General features: G+C 32.5%; 1 protein-coding gene across 3 annotated transcripts; it reads right to left on the bottom strand.

Annotated features, from left to right (window-relative positions):
- Positions 1-8,573: 8,573 nt before the first annotated feature.
- LOC114741169 (protein ELF4-LIKE 3-like) lies at positions 8,574-10,586 on the bottom strand. 3 transcript variants are annotated; one of them, XM_028929422.1, is made up of 3 exons: positions 10,420-10,586; positions 9,418-9,477; positions 8,574-9,328 (listed from the first exon to the last, which is right to left on the bottom strand). In XM_028929422.1, the coding sequence occupies exon 3, from the start codon at positions 9,279-9,281 to the stop codon at positions 8,934-8,936; it is 348 nt and encodes a 115-aa protein (XP_028785255.1). In that variant the 5' UTR covers positions 9,282-9,328; positions 9,418-9,477; positions 10,420-10,586; the 3' UTR covers positions 8,574-8,933. The 3 variants fall into 3 exon arrangements, with proteins under 3 accessions (XP_028785255.1, XP_028785256.1, XP_028785257.1); XM_028929423.1 differs by having other exon boundaries at positions 9,418-9,482; XM_028929424.1 differs by lacking the exon at positions 9,418-9,477.
- Between the last annotated feature and the right edge of the window lie 554 nt (positions 10,587-11,140).

Raw genomic sequence — 11,140 nt, forward strand, 5'->3', positions numbered from 1 at the left:
AAAAGTGTTTTTTGCCTAAACCCAACACCCTAGAAGCACCGATGAAGAGTAATTTTTAAATATGACAAACCCTTTGTACAATATAAAATATAAGATACTACTTCCGGTATCTAATATAAGATGTTATTTGACTTTTATTTTGATCCTAAATATAAGACTCCAATCCACTTTATCTCTAATATTTATGCCTTTTTTCTTAAGATAATCTTTCCAGTAATGATAGTTTTAGTTAACACAATTGATTAGCAGGGATATTTTAGAAAAAACAACACATATTTATTACAAATAACTAGCTTAACGTATTTTCTTAATCTTCTCAAATTAGACAACTAGCTCTTATAATTAGGATTGGAGGTAGCATATTATAAACATTCTATGATGTCTGATTAATTAAAATATTAATCCAGCTCGCTTAATACGATCTAAATTGATTCATCATCATGAAAGTGAACAATAAACAACACTCCTATAAATGTATAAGTTAGTTAAATGACTTTATATTGAGGATTAAATATAATCCCAATTAGCTTTTATATCAAAAAGGAGTATTTAGGATCGAAGCAAATAGTGCAAGAAGTTAACATGCAGCCAAGGTCAAGGAACAGGGAACTCTACTCTTCAACTGAACTTGAACTTGGGTTCCTCCAAGCCCAAAAAATTACGAACAATGTGGGGCGAGGTCTCCAAGAACCAACAAAGATTTGTATCAATGTTTTTAAAAAAGAAAAGAAAATAAAAAAAGTTTGATCCTTTACAAGAAGAAAGCCTTAATGCACCCGGAATTAGTAAGTTGATGTCCACTTAAAACCCAGGAGAGAATTTATAGACCTCGTAGCCTGGATTATTGTTTTTCTTATACATGAGCTACAGAATTTGTCCTCTCACTACTTTCAGCTCCCAAAGCGCACACAAAATTAGTAAACTGATTGTGCTTTTAAGATATTATTCGAGACACCATCAAACACTAAATATAAACATCTCTCTCAATAGGAATTCGAATATTAATTTACCATGTTATAAGAGACTATCTCATTCCACTAGATTAAATTGCATTAGTTAAACTGATCATACTTTTTTTGTTACGTATATATATCCTCTTATTAGAAGCAATTATGTTTAGGGTTGAACACTAAATGAATACCTTTTTCCAACAAGAATTCGAATTTTGCCTCACTGTATTCTGAGCGACCCCCCCCCCCCGGGGGGAGTTTAAACTGGTCATACTGATAAGAGAAAATGGAACCAATTCAGCGTGACTCGGTGAGCCCAAAAGTCCGTGAGGGTTTGGTCTGGTTCTTATGTTTCAATTGACCTCTTGGAACTCCCATCAGATCAGATCGGACATACTAATTTCCGGTGACTCTGTAAGCCCAAAAGACCGCGATGCGTCTGTTTAAGACCTAGGTGGAGAATGGGCTACCCATCAATTTTGAAAGGCCCATTGGACTAAGTCCGTTTTTCAAGATACAAGTCCATTCACTATTATCTATTATAAAATAACTCCCCACTATTTTGAATAATAATGTTATTTAGAACTTATAATTATTACAGCTTGTTATAGATTTTATATCTTATACATATTGATATGGTATCTATAATATTCTTTGTATTGAAATATAAATTCTATGATATTTGTTATTACTTTGAAAAGAGAGTTTATAGAAAATATTGGAAAAATGAGTTCCATTTTCATTCATGATATTAATCAAATTATAAAATTCATAGAATACTTACCATGACTAATGCAGAATGTTTTTTCTTTGAAAAGGTGAGAAAAAATTTTACACCTGTAACGTGTAATTAATTTAAATTTCTTATTTGCATGGTTCAGCATGCATCAATCCATACTGAGAATCATTACAGGTGTTAATCGAAAAGAGGTTGGGTTTTGGATAATATATCTAAAAAAGTATGATCAGAGTGAAAAATAGCGTGACTTTTATGAAAATGACATGTGATTGAATGTGTCAATGCGGCTCTCACTAAATAAACGAATAAAACAAAATACGTGATCTAGTGAGGAGGGCAACACCCAACAAGTGGTTTTAAGGAAAATGACGAAATAACTACCATCTCTAACTACTCTGATCAAGGGGATCCAGATCCTCAATAAAATAAGAACATGGTCGCTTAATACTCTAAGAATACAACGTTTGTCACCAAACTGCCTTGGTCAAAACCACGTTTTTTTGGCCAAGATCAGTGCGTTTGCACTTTTCAAATATGCACTGAATCATTGGCACCCAATTGTTCAATTAATGACTTTTAAATGTGCACTGAATCAGTAGCAATCGAGTGTTCAGTGAATATTTTAAGCAAAGACTTTAGAAATTTGAAGTCGCAGTGGATTTATATTTGTTAGTTTTTGGGTTGATTTAGTGGGTGCTCAGGATAGTCGAAAAAGAGTGTTTTTTAATCAAAATTAAGGCGTTCCTCGTACTTATCCAAACTCTCGTTCAAAACCAAAAATAGATTTTTTTTCCCATAACTGTAGTTTAGATTGAAACTTATTGATATAAGAAAAAATGACAAAAACAGACAGCTGAAATAGAAAAATTACATATAATGATCTATTTATAAAAATTATTGTCAAAATCTATACTAATATTATCATGGGTCCTAATATGTAATTTTTTCTATTTCAGTGGTCTTTTTTATCATTTTCTCTTGATATAACCTTTTTAACATGACTTAACATGACTTTTCAAAGCGAGTTATTCTCCAAAACTTAGTCTAAATACTTGTTTAACCACATAATTTTATGAAATTTACAATTCAATTTTAAAAATTTAAAAACGTATTTATTTTTTTAAAAAAATAAAGTGGGTTGACAGGTTGGTGAGGCAACTTGACTATTAGCTCATTTGGAAACTTGTTTGGTGCCGTGATCTACAAGTACTTATAAGCAAATTTAAATAAGTTAAGACTCCATCACATATTTAACTCGTACTCTGTAAATTATTATTAAAAAGCTGTTTTTAAAAAACTATAACTATCCTATTTCCAGAGCATGATGTTCTTACCGATTAGTCCTTTTTTTCCATTGGAAAAAAAGAAGACGAGAAAGAATGGGGTTGAGAGGAGGGGAAGGTGAAACATCAAGAGGTGGAAGGGAGAGACGTCAGACAAGTCTTTCGTACCAAACCATAACGATGAAAATAACGAATCGCAGAAACGCAGTCCCCTCCAACGGTTACGCATCTCCTAACGTTGTCCCTCATATCAACTTTTTACAGTTCACTCCAACACCCCCAAAAAAAAAAAAAAAACAAACAAACCTTCACAGTTAACACTGCTGTCATCATCACACCATTCAATACTCATGCGCCTTGCCGACGAGATTTAAGTCTAATAAAAGAATTAGTCATTTACAACATTACGAATTAATATTTAAATCTTTATTAAAAGAAAGATTTACATTTATTATCGAACGGTGCCTCAAATATAATTGCTTTTAATAAGAGGATATTTATAAAAAATATATATATTCATGCACCTTTTTTTATAACTCTACAAGTTTTAATATTTAAAAAAAATCACAACCAACATTTACCAATGAATGATTCATCATTTCATAATTACTTTGTACCCAACTTATTTGTATAATACTTTCAAATCAAATTCAACAAATGCATTATAACATAACATTTGAAGTATATAGATGAAATTACTTTAAAAAATTAAAATATTGTATTTATGACGATAAATTTATTCAAAACAGAATGAATATTAATAAAGTTTATAATTAAACAGAATGAATCTGTACACAGACTTTTTTTAATTATAAAAGTTATGCCGTTTTCCTTTTGTAAATCGGGTTCAACGTTACTGCAGAACCACAGTAATTATACTTGTCTAACTTATTTTGTTGTTTGTGGAAGGACCGTGGGCCCACTAAGCTTTGCCGTCCTTTTTTTTAAAACAGTTTTTTTTTAAAATTTAAATATAAGGAAATAGAAAGTGAGGCTTGTGGCGGGGGAAAAAAGGAGCCAGTGTGAGACCACATTTATTTATTTTTATTATTATCATCAGGAAAGTAATTGGGTCCAAGCAACGATGCAGAGCTGTATAAGTTGCATTATTATATTAGTAATATAATACTCATTCTTAATATAATACCTATTTAACTAATTTAATTAGATTAAAAAATTTATGTAAGTTAGTTAATTATAAGAAATATAACATGTTTTTCCTAAAATACTATAATCATCTTCTTTAAATCCTCCCTCCCTTTTCTACTTGATTATGATTGAGAGAGTATCTATAGGAGTAATTTATGAAAAACTAATAAATATGAGTAATAGGTCTTATATTTAGGATCAAAGTTAGCTCAACGATTAGGTCCTATATTAAGGACTGGAGGAGTATTAGATTGGCATGAATATAAGATGATATTGTTCCTTAATCAAACGGTTGGAAATTAACTTCGATTTCTAGCATTTGTGCATGGAACAAATTTTGTTGATAGAGAACTTATCATAGATGAGTTTTGACTGTTAGTGAAGAATACTCCCAGTACCTTAAAAGGGCAAAAAGGGGGAAAAATTAAAAAGAAAAACTTTAGAACTGGGAAAAAGTAAACTTTCAAGGGGACTACTTTGAAAATTTGTTGCTCAGGAATGACATTCTGACCTAGTAAGATAGCAACTATATTCTATAAATAAGAGGTTTTTTCTGAGTAAAAATGTAATTATTTTTTTTTTAAAGAAGTGTACAAACACAAACTCATAGTAAAAGAGAATTTACAAAATCACTCTAAAAACAAAGAATGTTTTTTAACGTGTGATCAACTATGATACAAGTACGTGCTAAACTATCCTCTATTACATGAGTATCATTGGTTAAAAGACGTTAATTCCTAAGTTTCCACAGCTTCCAACAAATAATTCAAATCTCGATCTTTAAAGATGTGTCTAGATTGGATGCTTGCAAATTGTTAGTTAACCATGTTTCAATATCATTCCCAAAAAAAAAAAAAAGTCAACACATGAGCGAACCAGAAGAGAGGAATGCAAATTATATATGTTCAATCCGCTTATAATTTCAAGTTGTTATTACATATCTTTCTATATATATTTGTTTTTAAAAATGTAGATTGCTGAAAATGCAAGGAACAAAGGGAAAGAAAGCCCAAAAGCAGATTCCCTCAGCCACATGTTGTGTTGCATACCAATGTTTAGTCTGTCTTGGCTTGTTGCTGGACCAACCTCCTTTGCTTTTAATATTCACACATCTCATTCATTTTCCAACCCCTTTATGATTGCCCCAAGCTAAGCATGCTTTAGCATTTCAAACTAGTGTTCCCTATTTTATGCTAGCTTAGCCTCTTTTAATATTATTCTTGCTATATAGATTTATTGGCGGCTGATAATAATAATAATAAGATGCATGCATGTAACACAATGTATTATACTACTTCCGGTTTTTAATATAAGATTTTATTTGATTTTTATTTTGATCATAAATATAAGACCTTAATCCACTTTGTCTCTTATATTTATGCATTTTTTTCAAATTAGTCCTTTTAATAATAGCAGTTCTAGCCAATACATTTGATTAACAAAGATATTTTAAAAAAGATAATATTTATTTATTACAAATAACTAACTTAACTTATTTTTTAATATCTTTAAATGAGTCAACTATTTTTTATATTTAGAAGCGGAGGTACTATTTAATCAATCATACGTATGGTTTTGGCCATAAAATTAAAATGGGGCCACCGTGTTCTGCTAAGTGCTAATATCAGCATCACATCTCCTGTACTGACTTGAAGAGCTCAGTTTCTAACATATTTCATGCGTCTTTTTTTGAAAGTGACTTTATTTATTCATTTATTTATTGTTGGCTTTCTTCTTTTTATTTATTCATTTATTTATCGTTGGCTTTCTTCTTTGGCCCATTCTCTCTTTCTATCTCTCTCTCTCTCTACAGAAGAGGGTCTCATTTTGAGCCATCAAAATTAAACTTCACATCCAACCCTGGCTTGAATTTTGGTTCAGTGACTGTCTTTTTCAATTCTTTCCCAGAGGATAGGCTTCAACATGTGTTCTGGGATCCGATTCAGTTTTTTAGTTGTTACTTAAATCTTTTACAGTATAACATAAGGGAGTGAGATTAAGATCCTCTTTTTTTTTCTTAGCTGATTTTTTTTTGGTAATCTTCTTTACTCGGTTATGAATAGTTTTTATTTTTCTAATGACAGGTATCTTTTTATTGAATGTAATTCTATTCAAAATATTGTTAGATGCTAACGTAATACTTCTCTCAATAAAAATTTGAACATTGATTTTACATATTATGAGATATTAGTCTCTCCTATCACACAAAGTCACATTAGTATTAGGCTGAGTACTCAAATGTTACCTTAGACTTTTTTTTTTTTTTGGATTACTCCATCCGGTATCCCAAGAAAATAGACGTCTTTCAGTCGTGACAACGTCCCTAAACTAATCCGGATTCGGGGGTTTGCAAGGATGCATACCAATGTTACCTTAGACTTTACCTCTGCGGGCAGCACGAGAAAGCCGAAATGAAAAGAAATGGCACGCATTCTGAGAAGCCAAAGTTTTTATGAAAAGGCTGTTTTGTCAGGAGAATAGTAAATTTATAAATGTTATAGATTCAAATTTTACATGTATTTTACATGTAGGATGATTTGTGAAATTGAGGTCATATGCATTTATGCATCATATGTTTAAGGAAGAAATAAATAAATACATGAAATTAAAAAGCTTGTTTGTTTTTGTTTTTTGTTTTCTTATTTGTATAAAATTGGTTTTTAGTATAAGTTTTGAAAAAAACAACAAAAGAATTTGTTTGGATAATAATTTTAAAAGATTATGTTTGAAAAAAAAACCCCATAAAAAACTATACTTGGTAGGTAATAGTTGTCGTTGGTAATAATAAGTAGTGGATAGTAGGTAAGAAGAGAAAAAAATTTCTCAAAACTTTTCCCAAAAAAATAAAAAAACTTTTAGTTTTTAAAAACATGTTATTGTTTTTTATTTTTTAAAACTATCAACTAAAAACAACTTACTAAACAAGTTTTTTTTGTTTTTTTGTTTTTAAAAACAAAAAATTATTTTCAAAACAAGAAACCAAACAATTCCAAATATTTGTAATATTACAGTTTCATTTAAACTTTAACCCGATTTGAAAATCTATTATTACTTACTATTAGTTTATCAAGCCCTACCACTTCACATTCCCAGTTTTACAGTGTTCCACAAAGTAAAAGATTTTCAAATATTGAGCGTTAGATTGTAAAGAAAAATGAAAAATAGACAATATAAATACGATTACTTAAATATCCACTAATATATATATATGTATTCAATATATATAATAAAATTCACAGCAGATCACACCACTATGCTTTGAATTTTGTACCATCTATGCAAAAACAAGCACTTGTATGTGTGAGAGAGAATAACAATGCAGCTATTTTGTTTAAACAAAAAGCGCATGTAATTAAATTAAAATTCCCTTATTTACCAGAGACCAATGAAATGATCTGATGGAATATAAAAAGCGATTTCTCCCAAAAGGAAAAAAAGAAGAGGAAAGAAGCAGAAAGTGTTCATTTTCAGCAATGACTCATGTGGGCCTCTCTCTCCTGAGAGCAGGAAATTTGGCTGCCATATACATGGCTCCACCAACAAAGACACCTCCACAATCACATATATAGGGAGAAAGATTTGAAACATGAGAATCATCAAGGTTGTCATACAAGGACATTACTTGCATTAAAATAAAAAGAAAAGTAGTAAAAAAAAAATAATCCAACATTGAAAAAGTAAAAAAGAGAACCTAAGAGCAAAAGAAAGGGATAAGCATGAAGAAGTTGAGTTCCTCCCCCCAAAAAGAACCTATGGGGCCCCTGTCATGTTGTTGGGAGTCACTGTTCACTCATATCTGTCTTTTGACACTACTCTTGTGTTTTGTTCTGGCCCCATTATCATTCTTTTACCTTTCTTTTTTCCCCCCCTATTCTTTCTCTGTTTCCCCTTCTTGCCCAATGCCATCCAAAGCTTGTCATTGCCATTTAGTATTACAATACATTTTATGCATAATTTAGTCAAAAAGGTCATCATCCCTTATCTGAGATTCTGTTTTTGTGGTGGTCTGTGATTGGGAACCAAAAAGATTTATCTAAAGCTGCTTTCTTCCAATTCTTTCAGAGCATCTTCTCACACCTTATGTGAGAAAGAAACTATGCACTTCTCTTCCCCACAAGGACACACAGTAACAGCAGGAAAAATTAAAAAGATATAGTTCTCTCACAGGGGGAAAAGAACAGAAGCACTGTTTATATGAGAAAAGAGACTAAAACAGTATCTGCAATCCCTCATCTCTCTCACTTTCAGTTCTCAGTTAAAGTAAGATCTTAAGGAGTAACAACAAAAACTTGAGAGCTTAAGTTGAAAAGGGGAATAAAAAGGCTTTTTCGATGAAGAGTAGTTCCCATCAAAAGCTTATGAAGACCCTTTTGACGCCAAGGAAAAAGTTTATGGAAGCTGAAAAGCCTTATCTCCTGCTATCAAGTTGTATGCAAAGAAGAGATAGACAAATGAACAAAAGCATAACAGTAGCATTAGATTCCATCACATGATGAACCTTAAATGGAGGAGAAAAGACATTCTTATCTTCCTTCTGGGGCAACAGAAAGCATAACTAAATTAGTAGTACCACAAACATTGCTGGAATTTCCATTAGATCCACAGTTACAAGGTTACAATGGGAGAGAGGGATTCTGGAAAATCATTTTTTTTCTTTTTTCTTTTTAATATGACAACCAGAGATCAGAGCATAAGCTACAGAATCTAATCTTAGTTCTACCCTCAACTCAACGCAATTTGCGGTGTTGCTTGCTTGTTCTGCATCTTCAGTCACCAAGCAAAAGAATCAAGAAAAAAAGGAAAAAGCAAACTCTATGCAGGCCTGTGTCGCTTGTGTCCCGCTTTTCCATCAGATTTTAGAGCACCACTAGAATCTCCCTCGGAAGAAACATCAACGGATTTCGTGAAGGAGCTTGAAAGATCAGCATAAAGATCAACCACTCTTCTGATGTTGTTGTTGAGCTCTCTAATGAGATCCACGTTTCTGCTAAGATTGTCGGGGATCTTGGACTCATGATTCTGGTTTATCTCGTTGATGAGAAGCTTGTTCTGATCCAAGATGTTCTGCACTTGAACGAAGCTCTTTTTGAATGTCTGCAAGATCTTGCCATCAACTTGTGCTGTACCATTGTTGAGACCCGAGAATGTGTCACCCTCCATTCTTCTTTTCTGAGTCAAAAGCTTAATCGACCGAGTCAGACGCAGTCCTGCATCAGAAGGAGATGAGGAAAAGAAACAAAGGAAGAAAGGAACAAAACAAAACAAAGGATAAGAAACAGTGTAGAAATCTACATACTTTAGAAGCTTTTCTGAATTTTTAATTCGGCCATAATCATATCCTCTTATCTGTACATGCCTGCACTAACGAAAACAGAAAGACAAAACATGAGCAGTATTTGAATTGTTTAAGGCATCTGGGCAGATGAGACAAGGCATGTAGTAGAAATCATGACCTCCATTGAGTTGCTTTTCCAGAGGGATCAGATTATATAAGAAGCATGTACATGTAAATTCTACTTTTCCCCTCCTTGCTTTACTATTATTGAGTTATTCATTATGGAAGTATTACTGTTGTTCGTTGCTATTATCATTGTTGCAGTTATTGATCATATTATTATAATTTATGACGAGATGGGAAAAAGCAGATCCCATTTCCATAAAAGGGAACCTTTTTCAAGGAAATACCTACCTAAACTAAAGCACAGAGTTCTAATGAAGAATCTCATAGACCCCAGAAGAAAAAGATGAATGATGCAGAGAAGATGAGGCACGAAATTGTACTGCACCAGTTCTGAGACAGCATTATTAACCCTTTCCGACCAAAACTACGGAAATAATAATAACTGTCTAGACCCAAAATTAAATAGCATTGCCCAAATTCTGAAAGCACGCCTTGGAAAGAACCAAAAGCAGTTTAATAATCTGAAATTGGCAATGACTCAAAAACCCAGAAATTGCCCAAAAGAAAAAAAGAAAAAAAAAAAAAAAGAAGGACTGTGTCACGGATTCGAGCATTGAAACCGTACAGGAAATCTCGCACTTGCAGAAGCTAAAATTCCTTAAAAGCGAGCAAAAAACAGCTGGAGATAAAACAAAACGTTTGACGGGGCCAAGGAACGAGAAGATGCGAGAAATCTCAACCCGGCTAAGCTGTGAAGATTTCTGAAGAAGAAAAGGGAAGAAAGTACCCAAAGCAATAAGAAAACTCGAGTTTTGATGATTAAACAGGTAATTTAAGGGGCCAAATTTTATATTAGAGTGTATTGAAGTGACCCAAAAAAATATGGAGACTTCGTACCTTGAAAATCTGGAACATGATAATATAGGAGGAAGGCGAGGGAATACCGAGGAGGAGTGATAGAGATCGGGGATTGAATGGAATCTCCGGAAAACACAGAGGTCTGCGGAATTCTGAGAATGGAGGGAAGAGAGAGAGAGAAGAGAGAATATGTAGATTTGACAGTCACGCTCGAGGGCCTGTGTATGTGTGAGGGTGCGTAGTTTAATATATTTATTAAGCAGTATATTTTATGAGGAACCCCTAGAGTGGGTCCCAGGAGCTCATTTTAAAGTTAACATGAGAAGCGTATATAAGAAAAAAATACATTAAATATGTTTTTTTTTTTACCAGAATACATTAAATATGTTAAATATTAATGCAAGCCTTTTTTTTTTTTTAATGCAAAGACAAAATCACATATATAAAGACAAAAATTAAGTTTACAGGTTACAAACATTAAGAGCACCAATATTGAGTGTGAATAAGCGTAAGAGAGCCAGATAAAGAAATAGTACTAGAGCTCAAAGAGGAATAAGGGCTGAGATATCGTGCCTATTAGTTCAAGTCTTTAGTGTAAAAAATATTGCTGGTAAAAAAAAAAAAATACCAAGAGGGGTTGGGTCTTAGCATAAAGAGTTAGTCCCTCATAACGTGGCGAACCAAAGTTCGAATCCTCGCTGGGAGAGGTGCCCATATTTAGTACTTAACAGTACCTCAAATAAGATTGTCTCCAATAAGA

The sequence above is a fragment of the Neltuma alba genome, unplaced genomic scaffold, assembly GCF_004799145.2.
Source record: "Neltuma alba isolate B1F8T4 unplaced genomic scaffold, ASM479914v2 tig00003304_pilon, whole genome shotgun sequence".
In the NCBI taxonomy this organism is placed as follows: Eukaryota; Viridiplantae; Streptophyta; class Magnoliopsida; order Fabales; family Fabaceae; genus Neltuma; species Neltuma alba.